Source organism: Balaenoptera physalus, assembly GCF_965194825.1.
Source record: "Balaenoptera physalus genome assembly, chromosome: 21".
NCBI classification, from domain to species: Eukaryota; Metazoa; Chordata; class Mammalia; order Artiodactyla; family Balaenopteridae; genus Balaenoptera; species Balaenoptera physalus.
Window position 1 is genome coordinate 13,682,296 of NC_138902.1, and position 21,616 is coordinate 13,703,911.

Here is a 21,616-nt window from a genome sequence, read left to right on the forward strand (position 1 = left end):
TATCTTTATATGTTGATTTTGTATCTTGCAACTTTAAATAATTAAGTTATTATTTTTAACAGTTTTTTTGGTGAAGTCTTTAACCTTTTCTATATATAGCATAATGTCGTCTGCAAACAGAGACAATTTGACTTCTTTCCTTCCATGGGATGTCTTTTATTTCTTTTTTCTTGCCTCATTGCTCTGGCTAGGACTTCCAGTACTAAGTTGAACAGGAGTAGTGAGAGAGGGCATCCTTGGCTTGTTAGCTATGGGATTGTCATATATGGCCTTTATTATGTTGAGGTGCATTCCTTCCTATAGCTAAGTTGATAGTCTTTCATCATGAAAATATATTAAATTTTGGCAAATGCTTTTGCTGTATCTGTTGAGATGATCATGTTATTTTTATCCTTCATTCTGTTAATGTAGTTAATGTGTATTGCATTTATTGACTTGGGTATGTTCAACCATCCTTGCATCCTAGGGCTAAATCTCATTTGATGATGGTGTATTAACATTTTAATGTGCCGTTGAACTTGGTTTGCTAGTATTTTGTTGAGGATTTTTGCATCTATGTTCATCAGGCTGTTCATCAGGTCAAAACTACATTGGCATATAGTTTTCTTTTCTTGTGGTGTCTTTGTCTGACTTTGGCCTGAGGGTAATTCTGGCCTTGTAAAATAAGTTTGAAAGTGTTTTTTCCTGTTCAATTTTTGGAAGAGATTAAGAAGGATTGGCCGTAATTTTTCCTTAAATGTTTGATAGAATTCAACTGTGAAGCCATCTGATCCTGGGCTTTTCTTTTTTGGGAGGTTTTTGATAACTGACTCAGTCTGTTTGCTCATTATTGGTTTGTTCAGATTTCCTATTTCTTCATGATTCAATCTTGGAAGATCATTTCTAGGTTTCTTCTAGTTTATAAAAGTTGTTTGTTTATAATTGTAGTCTCTTATAATCCCTTGTATTTCTGTGCTATCTGTTATAATGCCACCTCTTTCATTTATAATTTATGTGAATTGTCTCTTTTATTTTTCTCAGTTAGCCTAGCTAAAAGTTTGCCAATTTTATCTTTTCAAAAACCCAGCTCTTAGTTTTTGTGACTTTTTAAAATTGTTTTTCAAATCTCTATTTCACTTATTTCTGCTCTAATATATATTATTACCTTCCTTCTGCTAACTTTGAACTTAGTTGGTTCTTCTTTTTCTAGTTCCTTGAAGTGTTAGGTACATTGTTTGTCTGAGATCATGTTTTGAATATAGGTGTTTATTATTATGAAAATTCCACTCAGAAGTAAATTTCCTGCATCCCTTGGGTTTTGGAGTGTTGTTATTTCCAGTTTTCATTTGTCTCAAAATATTTTTGCTTCCTTTTAGTTTCTACATTGACACATTTTTTTTTTCAGTAGTGTATTGTTTAATTTTCATAAATTTGTGAAATTTCAAGTTTTCTTTCATTGTGGTTGGAAAAGATGCTTGGTATGATTTCAGTCTTTTTAAATTTGTTACGACTTGTTTTTGGCCTATGCTGTATCTTGGAGAATGTTCTATGTGCACTTGAGGAGAATATATATTCTGCTGCTATTGGATGGAACATTCTGTGTATGTTTGTTAGGTCCATTAGGTCTATAATGTTGTTCAAGTCCATTGTTTTCTTATGGATTTTTCTGTTATGGATGATCTAACCAATATTGAAAGTGTGGTAATGAAGTCACCTATTATTATTACTGTATTTGTGACTGTTTCTTCAGTTCTGTTAATGTTTGCTTTGTATATTTAGGTATTCTAAGGTTGGGTGCATATGTATTTATAATTGTTATAAATATTGTTTATTTAAAGTCTTAAAGTCTATGTTATCTGATATAAATGTGCCCTCCCTGCTCTCTCTGATTGCCATTTGCATGAACTACTTTTTTCCATCCCTTCACTTTCAGTTTATGTGTATCCTGAAGGCTTAAATGAGTTTCTTATAGGCAGCATATAGTTGAATTTTGTTTTTTATTCATTCAACTACTCTATGTCTTTTGATTGTTGAATATAATTCATTTACTTTCAAAGTAATTATTGATAAGGAAGGATTTGCTATTGCCATGGTGTTGTTTTCTGTTTGTTTTGTAGTTCTTTTGTCCCATTTTTCGTCTCTCACAGTCTTACTTTGTGATTTTTTTTTGTGGTGGTATGCTTTGATTCATTTCTCTTTGTATTTTGTGTTGTGACTAAAAGTATTTTGTTTGTGATTTTCACAAGGCTTACACAGAACATTTCATAGTCATAACAGCCTATTTAAGCTGATAATATCTTCAATTTCATACAAAAACTCTAAGCTTTTACTTCTCTCCCCCCACATTTCATGCTATTAGTCATATTTTAACATTTAAAAATATTGTGTATCCATGAACAAATTGTTGCAGCTACAGTTATTTTTAATGCTTTTGTCTTTTAACTTTTATACCAGAGTTAAAAGTGATTTACATACCACCATATTATGTATAGTATTGGAGTATCTGAATTTTATTGAATACTTACTTTTGCCAGTGGTTTTTATCCTTTCATATGTTTTCATGATTCTATTTGGCATCTTTTCATTTTGAATTGAAGAACCTTCTTTAAAGAGCCTTTTTTTTTTTCGTAAGACAGGTATAGTGGTGATGAGCTTCCTCAGCATTTGTCTTTCTGGGAAAGTCTTATCTCTTCTTCATTTCTGAAGGACAGCTTTACCAGGTATAGTACTCTTGGTTGGCAGATTTTTTTCTTTGAAAATATCCTCCCACTTTCTGTACTGCAAGGTTTCTGCTGAGTAGTCTTACAGTCTTATGTGCATTCCCTTGTGATAAGTTTCTTTCCTCTTCTGTCAGTATTTCTTTATTAAGTAAGCTTTCTGCCCTTTCTCTTTGCTTCTTCTGGGATTCCCATATCCATAGGTTGTTTCTTTCGACAATGTTCCATATATACCATAGAATTTATCTTTTTTCTTCTTTGTTCTTCCAACTGGATAATTTCAAATAATTGTCTTTGAATTCACTGTTTCTTCTGCTTGATCAACTGTGCTTTTGCAGCTTTTTATATGAAAAATTTCAGTTCAGTCATTTCATTCTTCAGATCCAGAATTTATTTGGTTCTTAAAAAAAAATTTCTGTCTTTGTTAGATGTCTCATTTTGTTTATGTATTGTTTTCCTGGTTTTTATTTATTTGCCTATCTATTCTCTCTTATAGTTCACTGAACTTACAATGATTATTTTTAATTTTTTTTGTCAGGCAATTTGTGCATCTTCATTTCTTTGGGGTCTTCCACAGAGATATATTTCGGTCCTTTGGTGGTGTCTTGTTTCCTTGATTCTTTATGTTCCTTGATGCCTTGCATTGCTGTCTTCACATTTGAAGAAGTCGCCATCTCCTCCAGTGTTTACTAACTGGCCTTGGGAGAGAAAGAAGTCAGGCACCAGTCAGCCCAGCTAGAGTTCTGAGGGTCTCACAGACCTTTTCTATGGGTGTGTATACTCCATTCCTCTTATTCCCTCATAGTGGGAAAGTTTAGGATTGTATGCTTTCTCTCAGTCTTGCAAAGCCAGTATGAATGTGGAAAGCCTCCTATTTATTTTCCTTAAGGCTGTGCCCTGAAGTGTTCAAAGTTGTGCACCTTCCCCCAGTTCGGCAGAGTCCAGCCAGCTGCTAATAATATACATGTGTCCTCCGCAGCATTCTGCACCCTGTTGGAGGCTCACATGCACCATCTGCTGGAGAGTGTGGGTGCTGGCTCTACGGGTGTGTGTGGAGTGCTGGAGGTGTTGTTCTCTGGCTAGTGGTGGGTGTCCTCAGGTAAGGCATCCTATTGGTTCATATGGAGGGCTCTTGCAGGAGCCTGCGAGCCAGTTATTATGATACATGGCTTGTTGCTGTGATCCCTACACTGTTGCTGTGAGCACCCATCCCTTTTCCCTACTCCTACATGTCTCCAGACTGCCAATCCACTCAGTGTTCTGGGTCGGGGAAGACAAAAGTGGCCCTCGTGGCCAGTGTCTCACAAGGCTGGGGAAACCAGGCTCCTTACATCACTTTCACTTTCTCCTCTTGGAGAAGTCACAGGCCACCTTGGAGAAGGGGGTGATGTGGGTCAAGAGAAACTGTTGTTCTTACCCACTCCAATGCATCTACTCTCAGATGTTTTTACTCCAAAAGGGGACTGGAACCTTTTTGTTGGATTCCTGGGCTCCCATAAAGATATTCTTATCCATGGTATTTGTTTCTGTGTGAGTATGCAGCCTGGAATCTCCTATTCTCCCACCTTACTGATGCCACTCTCCTCTTCTTTCCCATTATTGGACATAGTATAGGATTAGTTATTGATATTAATGGTAACTTTAAAAATTAACCAACCTGGGGACCTTCAAGATGGTGGAGGAGTAAGATGTGGAGATCACCTTTCTCCCCACAAATACATAAAAAATACATCTACATGTGGAACACCTCCTACAGGACACCTACGGAACGCTGGCAGAAGACCTCAGACTTCCCAAAAGGAAAGAAAATCCCCACATACCTGGCCATGTGCCTAAGAGGGTCTTGGTGCTCCGGCTTGGTGTCATCCTGAGCCTCTGAGGTGGGAGAGCCGAGTTCAGGACACTGGACCACCAGAGACCTCCTGGTCCCACGTAATATCAGTCGGCAAGAGCTCTCCCAGAGATCTCTGTCTCAATGCTAAGACACAGCTCCACCCAACGGCCAGCAAGCTCCACTGCTGGACGCCCCATGCCAGACAACTAGCAAGACAGGAACACAACCCCACCCATTAGCAGAGAGGCTGCCTAAAATCATACTAAGTTCATAGATACCCCAAAACACACCACTGGACACGGCCCTACCCACCAGAAAAACAAGATCCAGCCCCACCCACCAGAACACAGGTACCAGTCCCCTCCACTAGGAAGCCTACAAAACCCACTGAACCAACTTCACCCACTGGGGCAGACACCAAAAACAATGGGAACTACGAACCTGCAGCCTGCAAAAAGGAGACCCAAGCACAGTAAGTTAAACAAAATGAGAAGACAGAGAAATATGCAGCAGATGAAAGAGCAAGGTAAAACCCCACCAGACCAAACAAATGAAGAGGAAATAGGAAGTCTACCTGAAAAAGAATTCAGAGTAATGATAGTAAAGATGATCTGAAATCTTGGAAATAGAATGGTGAAAATACAAGAAACATTTCACAAGGACCTAGGAGAACTAAAGAGCAAACAAACAATGATGAACAACACAATAAATAAAATTTAAAATTCTCTAGAAGGACTCAATAGCAGAATAACTGAGGCAGAAGACTGGATAAGTGACCTGGAAGATAAAATAGTGGAAATAATTACCGCAGAGCAGAATGAAGAAAAAAGAATGAAAAGAATTAAGGACAGTTTCAGAGACCTCTGGGACAACATTAAATGCACCAACATTCAAATTATAGGGGTCCCAGGAGAAGAAGAGAAAAAGAAAGGGTCTGAGAAAATATTTGGAGAGATTATAGTTGAAAACTTCCCTAACATGGGAAAGGAAGTCGTCAATCAAGTCCAGGAAAGGCAGAGAGTCCCATACAGGATAAATCCAAGGAGAAACACGCCAAGACACGTATTAATCAAACTATCAAAAATTAAATACAAAGAAAAAATATTAAAAGCAGCAAGGGACAAGCAACAAATAACATACAAGGGAATCCCCATAAGGTTAACAGCTCATCTTTCAGCAGAAATTCTGCAAGCCAGAAGGGAGTGGCAGGACATATTTAAAGTGATGAAAGGGAAAAACCTACAACCAAGATTACTCTACCCAGCAAGGATCTCATTCAGATTCAATGGAGAAATTAAAACCTTTACAGACAATCAAAAGTTAAGAGAATTCAGCACCACCAAACCAGCTTTACAGCAAATGCTAAAGGAACTTCTCTAGGCAGGAAACACAAGAGAAGGAAAAGACCTACAAAAACAAACTGAAAACAATTAAGAAAATGGTAATAGGAATATACATATTGACAATTACCTTAAATGTAAATGGATTAAAATACTCCAACCAAAAGACATAGACTGGCTGAATGGATACAAAAACAAGACCCATATATATGCTGTCTACAAGAGACCCACTTCAGACCTAGGGACACAAACAGACTGAAAGTGAGGGGATGGAAAAAGGTATTCCATACAAATGGAAATCAAAAGAAAGCTGGAGTAGCAATTCTCATATCAGACAAAATGGACTTTAAAATACAGACTATTACAAGAGACAAAGAAGGATACTACATAATGATAAAGGAATCAATCCAAAAAGAAGATTCAACAATTGTAAATATTTATGCACCCAACATAGGAGCACCTCAATCTATATGGCAAACACTAACAGCCATAAAAGGGGAAATCAACAGTAACACAGTAATAATAGGGGACATTAACACCCCACTTTCACCAATGGACAGATCATCCAAAATGAAAATAAATAAGGAAACACAAATTTTAAATGACACATTAAACAAGATGGAGTTAATTGATATGTATAGGACATTCCATCCAAAAACAACAGAATACACTTTCTTCTCAAGTGCTCATGGAACGTTCTCCAGGATAGATCATATCTTGGGTCACAAATCAAGGCTTGGTAAATTTAAGAAAATTGAAATCGTATCAAATATCTTTTGCAACCACAACGCTATGAGACTAGATATTAACTACAGGAAAAAAATCTGTAAAAAATACAAACACATGGAGGCTAAACAATATGCTACTAAATAACAAAGAGATCACTGAAGAAATCAAAGAGGAAATCAAAAAATACCTAGAAACAAATGACAATGAAAACACGATGAACCAAAGCCTATGGGATGCAGCAAAAGCAGTTCTAAGATAGAAGTTTATAGCAATACAATCCTACCTCAAGAAGAAAAATCTCAAATAAACAATCTAACCTTACACCTAAAGCATTAGAGAAAGGAGAACAACAACAACAACAAAAACCCGAAGTTAGCAGAAGGAAAGAAATCATAAAGATCAGATCAGAAATAAATGAAAAAGAAATGAAGGAAACGATAGCAGAGATCAATACAACTAAAAGCTGGTTTTTTGAGAAGATAAACAAAATTGATAAACCATTAGCCAGACTCATCAAGAAAAAAAGGGAGAAGACTCAAATCAACAGAATTAGAAATGAAAAAGTAGTAACAACTGACATTGCAGAAATACAAAGGATCATGAGAGATACTAGAAACAACTGTATGCCAATAAAATAGACAACCTGGAAGAAATGGACAAATTCTTAGAAAAGCACAACCTTCTGAGACTGACCCAGGAAGAAATAGAAAATATAAACAGACCAATCACAAGCACTGAAATTGAGACTGTGATTAAAAATCTTCCAACAAACAAAAGCCCAGGACCAGATGGCTTCCCTGGTGAATTCTATCAAACATTTAGAGAAGAGCTAACACCTATCCTTCTCAAACACTTCCAAAATATAGCAGAGGGAGGAAGACTCCCAAACTCATTCTATGAGGCCACCATCACCCTGATACCAAAACCACACAAAGATGTCACAAAAAAAGAAAACTACAGGTCAATACCTCTGAAGAACATAGATGCAAAAATCCTCAACAAAATACTAGCAAACAGAATCCAGCAGCACATTAAAAGGTTCATACACCATGATCAAGTGGAGTTTATCCCAGGAATACAAGGATTCTTCAATATATGTAAATCAATCAATGTGATACACTATATTAACAAATTGAAGGATAAAAACCATATGATAATCTCAATAGATGCAGAAAAAGCTTTTGAAAAAATTCGACACCCATTTATGATAAAAACTCTCCAGAAAGCCATAGAGGGAACCTACCTCAACATAATAAAGGCCATATACGACAAACCCAGAGCCAACATCATTTTCAGCTGTGAAAAATTGAAAGCATTTCATCTATAATCAGGAACAAGAAAAGGATGTTCACTTTTGCTACTTTTATTCAACATAGTTTTAGAAGTCCTAGCCTTGGCAATCAGAGAAGAAAAAAAATAAAAGGAATCCAAATTGGAAAGGAGTAAAACTGTCACTGTTTGAAGATTGCATGATACTATACATAGAGAATCCTAAAGATGCTACCAGAAAACTATTAGAGCTAGTCAATGAATTTGGTAGAGTAGCAGGATACAAAATTAATGCACAGAAATCTCTTGCATTCCTATACAGTAATGATGAAAAATCTGAAAGAGAAATTAAGGAAACACTCCCATGTACCACTGCAACAAAGAGAATAAAATACCTAGGAATAACCTACCTAGGGAGACAAAAGAGCTGTATGCAGAAAACTATAAAACAATGATGAAAGAAATAAAAGATGATACAAACAGATGGAGAGATATACCATGTTCTTGGATTGGAAGAATCAATATTGTGAAAATGACTATACTACCCAAAGCAATCTATGGATTCAGTGCAATCCCTATCAAACTACCAATGGCATTTTTCACAGAACTAGAACAAAAAATTTCACAATTTGTATGGAAACAAAAAAGATCCCGAATAGCCAAAGCAATCTTGAGAAAGAAAAATGGAGCTGGAGGAATCAGGCTCTTGGTCTTCAGACTATACCAGAAAGCTACAGTGATCAAGACAATATGGTACTGGCACAAAAACATAAATATAGATCAATGCAACAGGATAGAAAGCCCAGAGATAAACCCACACAATATGGTCACCTTATTTCTCATAAAGGAGGCAAGAATACAAAATGGAGAAAAGACAGCCTCTTCAATAAGTGGTGCTGTGAAAACTGGACAGCTACATGTAAAAGAATGACATTAGAACACTCCCTAACACCATACACAAAAATAAACTCAAAATGGATTAAAGACCTAAAATGTAACGCCAGACACCATCAAACTCTTAGAGGAAAACGTAGGCAGAGCACTCTATGACATAAATCACAGCAAGATCCTTTTTGACCCACCTCCTAGAGAAATGGAAATAAAAACAAAAATAAACAAATGGGACCTTATGAAACTTAAATGCTTTTGCCCAGCAAAGGAAACCATAAACAAGACGAAAAGACAACCCTCAAAATGGGAGAAAATATTTACAAATGGAGCAACTGACAATGGATTAATCTCCAAAATATACAAGCAGCTCATGCAGCTCAATATCAAAAAAACAGACAACCCAATCCAAAAATGGGCAGAAGACCTAAATAGACATTTCTCCAAAGAAGATATACAGATTGCCAACAGACACATGAAAAGATGCTCAACATCACTAATCATTAGAGAAATGCAAATCAAAACTACAATGAGGTATCACCTCACACGGGTCAGAACGGCCATCATCAAAAAATCTACAAATGATAAATGCTGGAGAGGGTGTGGAGAAAAGGTAACCCTCTTGCACTCTTGGTGGGAATGTAAATTGGTACAGCCACTATGGAGAACAGTATAGAGGGTCCTTAAAAACTAAAAGTAGAACTACCATATGACCCAAGAATCCCACTACCTGGCATATACCCTGAGAAAACCATAATTCAAAGAGAGTCATGTACCACAATGTTAACTGCAGCACTATTTACAATAGTCAGGACATGGAAGCAACCTAAATGTCCATCAACAGATGAATGGATAAAAAAGTGACACATATATACAATGGAATATTACTCAGCCATAAAAAGAAATGAAATTGAGTTATTTGTAGTGAGGTGGATGGACCTAGAGTCTGTCATACAGAGTGAAGTAAGTCAGAAAGAGAAAAACAAATACTGTATGCTAACATATATATATGGAATCTAAAAAAACCAAAAAGGTTTCTGATGAATCTAGGGACAGGACAGGAATAAAGACGCAGACGTAGAGAGTGGACTTGAGGACATGGGGAGGGGGAAGGGTAAGCTGGGATGAAGTGAGAGAGTAGCATTGACATATATACACTACCAAATGTAAAATAGGTAGCTAGTGGTAAGCAGCTGCGTTGCACAGAGATATCAGCTCCGTGCTTTGTGACCACCTGGAGGGGTGGAATAGGGAGGGTGGGAGGGAGAGGGCAAGAGGGTGGGGATATGGGGATATATGTATATATATAGCTGATTCACTTTGTTATACAGCAGAAACTAACACAACATTGTAGAGCAATTATATTCCAATAAAGACGTTAAAAAAAAATTAACCAACCTGTCAAATACAACTAGTATAGTTATCTAGTGTCATCGGTGTGCCAAAAGGAAATATTTTTCTGCTGCACAGACAAGATTCATATCTCCACAAGGATACCTGAACAACTGCTGTTGAGGCTGGGATAGTATTTATGATTCTAATTAGTTCCTGGGCCCAATTATGGAAAGGGACATAGCCCAGACTATGATTTTTCTGATATACACAGTAATTTTTTTACTATGCTGTTAAGGCTGATATGATGGTCAGAAGCAGTAAATTAACTCACTCATCCCTGGTTCAGTTGTATAAAGGGACACAGCCCTGTATATGAATTATACATTACATATGCAGACTGATAGTCTTGGCAAGAATAAAAGTAAATTAAAAACTACAAGAAAAAAGAAAATAAAAATATTTTAGGAGAAAATAATGTGGAACAAGGAGCCAGAAGGTTTAATGTTTTAGGGTCGTTTGGGAATTAGAGAGCCGTGGAAAGGAAAATAAACCCCCTTTAATGGAGGAGCAAGTACAGTGATAAAGCTTGGTTCAAAGGGCATTTGAGGATCTGGGTATTTAAGTATTGAAAAAGAAGTTGGGTGAAAGAAGCCACTCTAATAAGGCTATATACTGTATGATTCCAACTATATGACATTCTGGAAAAGGCAGAAATATGGAGACAGTGAAAAGATCAGTGGTTACCAGGGACTGAGGGGGAGATGAATAGGAAGAGCGTGAAGGATTATTAGCGTAGTGCAAATACTCTGTATGATACCACAACAATAGATGCATGTCGTTATACATTTGTCTAAACCTGTAGAATGTAAAACACCAAGAGTGAACTTTAATATAAACCATGGATTTTGAAAGATTATGATGTGTCAGTGTAAGTTCATCAGTTGCAACAAATGTACCACTCTAGTAATACATGCTTTGCATGTGTAGGGCAGGGGTTATATGGGAAATCTCTGTACTTTCTCCTCATATTTTCTGTGATCCTTAAACAGCTGTAAAAAATAAAGTTTTAATGGTAAAATAAATTAGAATAAAAGGAAGATTGCCATTTATACACATTTGTAAAAGGAAGTATATTCTGAAGAAACAAATATTAATACTTTCTCATTATAGGTATTTTCTTTTAAAAACAATTTTGATTATTTGTTTTGATTTGAATGCTAACTCTATAAGCTTGGGTAACACAAGTATTGTTTTGTCTTCCCACCCATCTCTTGGAGAACTTGTGTCAGGTTTACTTCAGGTAGCATATACTTGTTGTAAATGAGAAAACTATCTAGAAACCCTCTTTCAGAGGCGGGGCAGTGAATGTTATGTAATCTGGGTCTCTAGGACCTTTGAAGCCAGAACAAATTTGACTTAGTTTGTGTACGATAGTGATGATAGCCGTGAGGAATTCGGACTTGGGTTGAGGAAAGGGTTTGCAGTCATGGTATTTATATGTTGTTTTCAAAAGCAGATATAAATAATGGGAACCCTGGAAGCTATGAGCTAACAGTAAGCACTGAAGAGGTCAGAGATATATGATTGGACAAGTTATTTTTTACAGTTGTTTTCAATGTGGTACATGAAACAAACCTTCTTTTGTGTGTCCTGCAAACTTTTTTCTAAATGTTTATGAGGCATATTTATTGTTTTGTAAATGGTTGCTGATTTCTGCTTTAAGGATGGCATATGGAGAAACCAGAGTCTGCCCATGTGAGCATACCCTTAGTGGGTTGAAAGTAATTTCTATAATAATTACTTAGCTCTACTTTCTTTCTTTTTTATAATTATGGTAGTCTGCTTATCTTTGAGTTTCTCATATCTCTCACAAGCAATACCCACTCCTTTACGCACAACAGATTCAATCACCTAAATGTCTGTGCAATGCTTAAGTAGTTAACAAGAAGACAATTTCCTCATTGCTCTTAGCAACTTAGAAAAAATGGATGGAAACTTCAAGCCTGAAGAGAAAGAAAACTTGGGTATCATTTATATGTAATTTTTTCTTATGTTTCTTTTCTCTTCCAGATAAAACCAGTTAATACACCTTGTAGGCAACCAGTTGATGAATGTGATTTTCTAGAATTCTGTGATGGGAATAACGCACACTGTGTGCCTGACACTTACGCACGTGATGGACAGAGTTGTGATTCGGGCGACTCCTTCTGTTATGAAGGACGATGTCGGTCGTTTACCAGACAGTGCAGAAAATTAATTGGAGGAGGTAATGACCACAATTTTCTTCTTAGTTCCTAAATTCTGATGATTCCAAGCTCTGTTATTTAATGCTATAAAACAAAAATGTAAGTGTAATTTTAAAATAAGTGTATCCTATTTGTAGGCCTAATGTATGTTAGTGTTAAAGGAAGTAAAGTTTTCTTGATTCTGAGAAAACACTTCTGAATTTATAAGGAATCCTTATTTGCACAAGGGCGAGACCTCAAGTGGAAATGCAGCTTCTTGGAAGATTATATTGACAAAAAAATTAAGTAATAGTCAACCTAAGAAAGAAATAGAGAATTTTATTCAAGCCAATCTGAGGATTATAACCCAGGAGATAGTCTTCCAAAAAGCTCTGAGAACTGTTCTGCCCATTAGAGGTCAAGGCACAGTTATATATGTTTTCAAGACAAAGGGTTATACATGAAAGTAACATACTGACAGTATACATAGTCCAGATCTGCGTGTAGAAGACATGTAGTGGTTCATCGTGAACCCTTACAGGATTGAGAAAGGAATGTTATCTCCTAAGGAGTCATCTTGCTGATGCCAGGAGAACATTGCTCTTTTTGTTTTGACACATAAAGCAATGTGAGTGCAAAACGAACAGTTACGTCAGGGTTTCTCCACGTCAGCACTGTGGATATCTTAGGCCAGGCAGTTCTTGCTGTGAGGGGTGTGGGATCCTGTGCACTTTAGCATTTTTAGCAGCATTCATGGCCTTTTCCTTCCAGACACAACGCCTGCAGGCCTTTGTGGTTTTCACAGCTGGGGTGGAACTGATGCTGGCTTCTAGAGAGTGGAAGTCCGAGTTGCTACTATTTAGCATCCTACCATGCACAAAACAGCTCCTATAAGAAAGAATTATCTGACCCCAAATATAAGGACTTACCAGATGCCATCTCATTAATTGCTTTCTGGCTGTTTTGTAGTTCCACTGAGAGAGAATATTTGCAAATCGTACATCTGATAAGAAATTAATATCCAGAATATATAGAAAACTCCTAAAACTCAGCAACAGAAAACAAACAGCCCGATTCAAAAACAGGCAAATGACGTGATTAGATATGTCTCTAAAGAAGGCATGCAGATGGCCAACAAGCATATGAAAAGAAGCTCAACATCACTAATCATTAGGGAAATGCACATCAAAACTATGAGATACCACCTCACACCCATTACGATGGCTGCTGTCAAAAAAAAAAGAACACAACAAATGTTGATGAGGATGTGGAAAAATTGCAACAGTTGTGCACTGTGGGTGGGAACGTAAAATGGCATCACCACTATTCTGTGTATGGAGATTCCTCAGATTATTAAAAATAGAATTACCATATGACCCAGCAATTGCTCTTCTGGGTATATGCAAAAGAATTGAAGGCAGTGTCTGGAAGAGATATTTATGCACTCATGTTCATAGCAGCATTATTCACAATAGCTAAAACTTGGAAGCAACCCAAATGTCCATCAATGGATGAATGGATAAAGCAAACTGCAGTGTATATAAACAATGGAATATTATTTAGTCTTAAAAAGGATGGAAATTTTGCAACGAAGTACAACATGGAGGAACCTTGAGGACATTATGCTAAATGAACTAAGCCAGTTACAAAAAGACAAATGCTGTATGATTCCACTGAAATGAGGTACTTAGTAATCAATATCACAGATACAGAAAGTAGAATGGTGGTAGCTGGGGCTTGGGGAAGGGAAGAATGGAGAGTTGTTATTCAATAGGTATAAAGTTTCCATTTTAGAAGATAAAAAGAGTTATGGAGATGGATGGCAGTGATGGTTGCACAACAATGTGAATGTACAATGAACCACTGAACTGAACACTTAAAAATAATTAAGATGGTAAACTTTGTTATGTGCATTTTAACACAATACAAATTTGTAGAAAACAAAAACCGATTTATTTGATATATAGTACCTACCTCTTTTTAAATTTCTTTAAAATAATCCAGCTACATATTTTTTAAAGCTTCATTGCATAATTTCCTTACTCTGAAGCCCATTAGCAATTAGTGTTTTACCATTTTATCATCATATTTTGTATAGTTAGATCTAAATCTTTAATTTCTTGAAGCTTGGGAACTATTTCCTCCCATCCTCTGTGCTTTCATGAGCACCTAAAATAGAATTCATAGGTAGTAAATATATGTGGATTTTTTTTTAAGCGGGGGGACAAAAAGGAAGGATCCCATATGCCAACACAGTGCTGATGTCACTCACTTCAGCACTTCATATAAGGCAAGTCTAGTGATCATGAACTTCTTCAGCTTTTGTTTGGAGAGATTTTCTCTCTCCTTAATGTTTTAATTGAAGTATAGTTGATATACAGTAATATTATATGTTACAGGTGTACAATATAGCAATTCACACTTTTTAAGTTTACACTACTTTTATAGTTATCATAAAATATTGGCTATATTCCCCACGTGATACAATATATCCTTGTAGCTCATTTTCTACCTAATTTATACCTCTTAACCTCCTACCCCTATATTGACCCTCTCCCCTTGCCTGTTCCCCTGGTAACCACTAGTTTGTTTTCTGTATCTGTGAGTCTGCTTCTTTTTTGTTATATTCACTACTTTGATATATTTTTTAGATTCCACATATAAGTGATATCATACAGTATTTGTCTTTCTCTGACTTATTTCAGTTAACAGTGACCTCCAAGTGCATCCAAGTTGTTGCAGATGGCAAAACTTCATTCTTTTTTATGTTTGAGTAGTATTCCATTATGTGTGTGTGTGTGTGTGTGTACTGGTACACCACATCTTCTTTATCCATTCATCTGTTGATGGACACTTTGGTTGCTTCGACAATTGTAAATAGTGCTTCTATGAACATTGGGAGGTATGTGTCTTTTTGAATTAATGTTTTTGTGGGGTTTTTTTTTTGGATATATATCCAGGAGTGGAAATGCTGGGTCATATGGTAGTTCTACTTTTAGTTTTTTAAGACCTCCATACTGTTTCCCGCAGTGGCTACCCCAGTGTACAGTCCCACCAATAGTGTACGATGGTTCCCTTTTCTTCACATCCTCCCCAACAGTTGTTATTCATTTTCTTTTTGATGATAGTCATTCTGACCAGTGTGAGGTGATACTGTGGTTTTGATTTGCATTTCCCTCGTGATTAGCAATGTTGACCATCTTTTCATGCACTTGATGGCCATCTGCATTTCTTTTTTGGGAAAATTTCTGTTCAGTTCTTCTGCCCATTTCTTAATCGGGTTGTTTGTTTGTTTGTTTTAATGTTGAGTTGTCTAAGCTTCTTATATATGTAGGATATTAACCCGTTATCTGTCACATCATTTGCAAATGTTTTCTCCCAGTCTGTAGGTTGTGTTTTCATTCTGTTTATGGTTTCCTTTGCTGTGCAAAATCTTTTAAGTTTAATTAGGTCCCATTTGTTTATGTTTGCTTTTATCTCCTTTATTTTAGGAGATGAATCCAAAAAAAATATTCCTGCGATTTATATCAAATAGTGTTCTGCCCATGTTTTCCTCTAGGAGTTTTTTGGTATCTGGTCTTACATGTAGGTCTTTAATCCATTTTGAGTTTATTTTTGTATCTGGTGTGAGAAAATGTTATAATCTCATTCTTTCACGGGTAGCTGTCCAGTTTTCCTAGCACCATTTGTTATTGAAGAGACTGTCTTTTCTCTGTTGTATATTTTTGTCTCCTTTACTGTAGACCATAGGTGCATGGGTTTATTTCTGGGCTCTCTATACTGTTCTATGTGTCTGTTTTTGTGCCTTCACAACACTGGGTCTTGTTTTTGTATCCATTCAACCACCGTGTATCTTTTGGTTGGAGCATTTATTCCTTTTCCTTTAAGGTAATTATCAATATGTATGTTCATATTGCCATTTGTTAATTGTTGTGGGTTTGTCTTTCTCAGTCTTTTTGGTCCTTTCTTCTTCTTTTGTTCTCTTCTCTTGTGATTTGTTGACTATCTTTGTGTTATGTTTGGATTCCTTTTTCTTTTTTGTGTATACCTAATATCGATTTTTGGTTCGTGGTTACTGTGAGATTTTTGTATAACAGTCTATATGTATTCGTGATTGTTTCAAGTTGCTGATCTCTTCATTTCAAACACATTTTTAAAATCCTGTATTTGTATTTTCCTCCCCTTGCAATTACTGATTTCTCTGAATTCTTTTGATATTATATTTTATATCTAATTGTTTTGTGTATCCCTTAACTGCTTATTGTGAATATAAATGATTTTACTATTTTTGTCTTTTAACTTCCATACTAGCTTTGTGCGTGGATGATTTCCTACCTTTACTATACCTTTACCTTACCAGTGAGGTTTTTCATTTTGCAATTTTCTTGTTTCTAGTTGTGGCCTTCTCTTTGCCGCCTAGAGAAGTTCCTTTAACATTTTTTGTAAAGCGGGTTTGGTGGTGCTGAACTCTTTTACCTTTTGCTTGTCTGTAAACCTTTTGATCTCTCCATCAAATCTAAATGAGAGCCTTTCTGGGTGGAGTATTCTTCTTTGTAGGTTTTTCCATTTCATCACTTTAAATATATTGAGCCACTCCCTTCTGGCCTGCAGTTTCTGCTGAAAAATCAGCTGATAGCCTTATGGCGGTTCCCTTCTATGTTATTTGTTGCTTTTAATATGTTGCTTTTTTCTATGTCTTTAATTTTTGGCAGTTTGATTAATATGTGTCTCAGCGTGCTGCTCCTTGGGTTTCTCTTGTATGTGACTCTCTGTGCTTCCTGGACTTGAGTGACTGTTTCCTTTCTTATGTTAGAGAAGTTTTTGGCTATAATTTCTTCAAGTATTTTCTCAGGTCCTTTCTGTCTCTCTTCTCTTTCTGGAACCCCTATAATGCAAATATTATGTGCTTGATGTTGTCTCAGAGGTCTCTTAAACTGTCTGCATTTCTTTTCATTCTTTTTTCTTTTCAGCACAAGTGATCTCCACTACTCTGTCTTCCAGCTTACTCATTTGTTATTCTGCCTCATTTAGTCTACTATTGATTCCTGCTAGTGTCTTTTTCATTTCAGTTATTTTTAAAATTAATTTATTTTATTTTTGGCTGCGTTAGATCTTCGTTGCTGCCTGCGGGCTTTCTTTAGTTGCGGCGAGTGGGGACTACTCTTCGTTGTGGTGCGCGGGCTTCTCATTGTGGTGGCTTCTCTTGTTGCAGAGCACGGGCTCTAGGTGCACGGGCTTCAGTAGTTGTGGCTTGCAGGCTCTAGAGTGCAGGCTCAGTAGTTGTGGTGCATGGGCTTAGTTGCTCCACAGCACGTGGGATCTTCCGGGGCCAGGGCTCAAACCCATGTCCCCTGCATTGACAGGCAGATTCTTAACCAGTCCACCCCCAGAGAAGCCCATCATTTCAATTATTGTATTCTTCATCTCTCTTTTGTTGTTCTTTATATTTTCTAACTCTTTGTTAAAAACTTCTGACTTCTTGCTTTGTACATCCATTCCCATCCCAAGTTCTTTTATCATCTTTACGATCATTACTCTGAACTCTTTCTTGGGTAGGTTGCCTATCTTCACTTCACTTAGTTCTTCTTCTGGGGTTTTATCTTGCTCCTTCATCTGAAATATGTTCCTCTGCTGCCTCATTTTGTTTAAGTTGCTATTGTATTTTTGTCTATGTGGTAGGTTAGTTACATTTCTTGACCTTGGAAAAGTGGACTTCTGTAGGAGATGTCTTATGTGTCTTAGCAGTGCACACCCCTTTTGATACCCAAGCCATATGCTCTACGGATTTGCCCTAAGAGAACTGTGTGGGCCCTTCTTTTGTGGTGGACTGACGATGTGGTTGGTGTGGTAAGCTTGGTTGGCCCCTGGTCTGGTTGATTGCCAGGCCCTGCCTTTTGTGAAGGCACTCAGCTGCTGGGTGGTAGGGCCGGGTTACAAGGCGGCTGACTGCAGAACCCCAGGGAGCTCTGGATCTACCGCTGGATCGCTGGTGGACAGAGTCAGGGTCCAGAACACTCCAGGGATGTTTTCCCCCATTGGTGGGTGAAGCCATGTCCTGGGGTTAATGTGCTGGATTACCAGCAGGTAGAGTTAGGTCCTGGAGTCTGGCTTCAGGACCCACAGTTCCCAGAGCTGGTGTCAGATTGCTGGTGGGGGTGGTCGATTTCTGATACAGTTGGGTATGGCATCTGGGGTGTCTTGAAGCTTGTTGTTGGGCTGCTAGTGGGCAGTGCCATGGCACAGCTGGTCCCAGGGTAGGGTCTGGCCTGCCATGCACAGGCTGCATCCACAGGCTGTGGGACTGTGGTTTTCTTGCGTTTGGTGCCTGCCCTCTGGTGGGTGAGACTGGTCTAGAGACTAATGCAGGTTTCCTGGAAGGCAGGGCCAGTGCCTGCCCACCGTTGTGTGGAGCTTGGTCTTGGCCCTCTCATAGGCAGGGCCATGTCTAGTGGCCTGTCTAGAGTTGCTGTGGGTTCGGGAATCTTTTGGTAGCCTGTCTGCTGATAGATGGGGCTGTGTTCCCACCCAGTTTGTTGTTTGGCCTGAGGCATCCCAGCACTGGTTGCCTACAGGTGTTTGATGGGGCCAGGTTTTGGCACGAATGAGAGAAACAGAGTATCCCAAGATGGTGACTAGCAGCAGCAGTGTGCACACGGTAGTAAGCTCCCAAATATGCCTGCTGCCAGTGTCTGTGTCCCCAGGATGATCTGTAGCCACCCCTGGCTGTCTGGGAGACTATCCAAGACCAGCAGGTAGATCTCCCCCAGGCGCCTATCAAATTAGTGCTCTTGCCCTGTGTCCTGATGTGTGTGAGCTTCTCTGTACGCTCTTTAAGAGCGAAGGCTCTATTTCTGCCAGTCCTTTGGGATTTCTGAAATTAAGCCCCACTGACCTTCAGAGACAAATGCTTTGGGGGCTTGTCTTCCTGGTGTAGGACCCCTGGCTGGGGAGCCCAGTGTGGGGCTCAGAACTCTCACTCCTGTGGGAGAACCCCTGCACTCTAATTATTCTTCAGTTTGTGGGTTGCCCACCCAGGGGTATGGGATTTGATTATATCAGGAGTCTTCCCCTCCTACCCATCTTGTTGTGGTTCCTTCTTTATGTCTTTAGTTGTAGAAGATCTTTTCTGGTAGGTTCTGGTCTTTTTCATCAATGGTTGTTCTCAGATAGTTGTGATTTTGGTGTACTCATGAGAGGAGGTGAGCTCAGGGTCTTTTTACTCTGCCATCTCCTCTCCTTAATTGAAGGGCAGTTTTCCCCTGTATAGTATTATTTGTTGGTAGTTTTTATCTTTCAGCACTTTGAGTATATCATCCCACTACCTTCTGGCCTGTAAGGTTTCTCATGAAAAATCCACTTATCGTCTTATGGGGGTTTCCTTTTATGTGACAAATCACCTTTTTTTCTACTTTCAATATCCTCTCTTTGTCTCTGAATTTTGAGAATTTGATTGTAATGTGTCTTGGTATGGATTTCTTTGGGTTCAACTTATTTGAATTTCTTTGGCCTTCCTTGTTCTGAACATCTACTTCCTTTCTCCACTTTGGAAAATGTTTAGCCTTTATTTCTTTGAATATACTTTCTGATCCTTTCCTTCTCTATTCTTCTTCCAGAACCCCCATAATGTATATATTAGTGCCTTTGGTGGTGTCCCATAAGTCCCTTAAGCTTTCTTCACTTGCTTTCATTCTTTTGTCTTGTTTGCTCTTCTTACTACATAATTTTCAATGACCTGTATTCGGGTTTGTTGATGCTTTCTTCTGCTTGATCTAGTCTGTTGTTGAACCCCTCTAGTGCATTTTTCTGTTCAGTTTGTACAAGTGGTACTTGGGGCTCTGGACAAATGGATCTACTCTTTCCCTTTCAAGGGGGAAATTGAGAGCTGGGATTATTCATCCACTCACCCTTTGGTGAGCAGGGGGGAGTACCCTTGGTGTCAAATATGCCAAGATGCTATCCTTGTTGTCCCCCAGGCAGCTAGATTGTCCAGACCCATCAGAGCTCCCAGAACTTGAAAAGCAAATTCCAGATCTATGGAAAGCCTCCTTGGAAATATATGGGTGCTGGACCTGCAGACAAATTCCTTCTCTCTTCTGGGTGAAGCTGAGAGCTTCCTGCTTGTAAGAACTGCACTAGGGCAGGTTTCTGGCAAGAGGGTTCCTGAATCTCCCTACTGACTCTAGTGGTTTTGCTTTCTCCCAGAGAAGATGAGACTTTCATTTATTTTCAGGTTCATCACAAAGGGAATTTATTTATGAATTGTTGCTGAATCAGTGTATTTGTGAGAGGGCTTTCTTCTAGTGCTTCCTACACCACTGTGTTGCTGGTGTCTTTCTCCCTTGGGAATCTCCCCCCACCAATGTTATTGAGATATAATTGACATATAACACTGTGTAAGTTTAAAGTGTAAAAATTGTTGCTATGATACATTTAAACATTGCAAAAATGATTCTCACCATTGCATTAGCTAACACCTCCATCCTATCACATAATTACCATCTCCTTTTTGTGGTGAAAACTTTAAAGATTTACTCTCTTTGCAACTTTCAAGTATATGACACAGTATTCTTAGCTGTAATCACCATGCTGTGCATTAGGTTCACAGAACTTGCTAATATTATAACTGGAAGTTTGTACCCTTCAACCAATATCTCCCTATTTCCACTACTTGGAGCCCATGATAACCACCACATTACTCTCTTTCTCTGAATCTGGCTTTTTGTATTCCACATATAAGTGATATCATACAATATTTGCCTTTCTTGATCTGATTTATTTCACTTATAATGCCATCAAGATTCATCCAGGTTGTCTCAAATGGCAGGAATTCCTACTTTTCATGGCTGAATAATATTCCGTTATACATATATATTTTATTTACAGTCATCCATTGCTGAAGACTTAAATTGTTTATATATTTTGAATATTGTGAATAAAGCTGCAATGAACATGGAAGTGCAGATATCTCTTTGAGATCCTTATTTCAATTTCTTTTGATGTGTACCCAGAAGTGGGTTTGCTGCATCATGTGGTAGTTCTATTTTTAAGATTTTGAGGAATCTCCATACTGTTTTCCATAGTGGCTGCACTAATTCACATTCCCCCTAACAGTGTACAAGTTTTCCCTTTTCTCAACATCCTTGTCAACACTTGTTATCTTTTATCTTTTTGATAATAGCAAAAGTAAAAGGTGTGACGTGATGTCTCACTGTGATTTTGATTTTAATTTTCCTGGTAATTCATAATGTTGAGCACCTTTTCATGTACTTATTGGTCATTTGCATGTCTTCTATGGAAAAC

At 37.9% G+C, this 21,616-nt stretch overlaps 1 protein-coding gene across 3 annotated transcripts in view; it reads left to right on the forward strand.

Annotated features, from left to right (window-relative positions):
* The window catches only part of LOC309651427 (disintegrin and metalloproteinase domain-containing protein 5-like), a 157,593-nt gene that overhangs the window by 76,516 nt on the left and 59,461 nt on the right, over positions 1-21,616 (forward strand). For all 3 annotated transcript variants that reach the window (XM_082444165.1, XM_082444166.1, XM_082444167.1), the window contains one exon: positions 12,162-12,357. In XM_082444165.1, the coding sequence (XP_082300291.1) occupies positions 12,162-12,357 (196 nt within the window). The remainder of the gene's footprint in view (positions 1-12,161; positions 12,358-21,616) is intronic.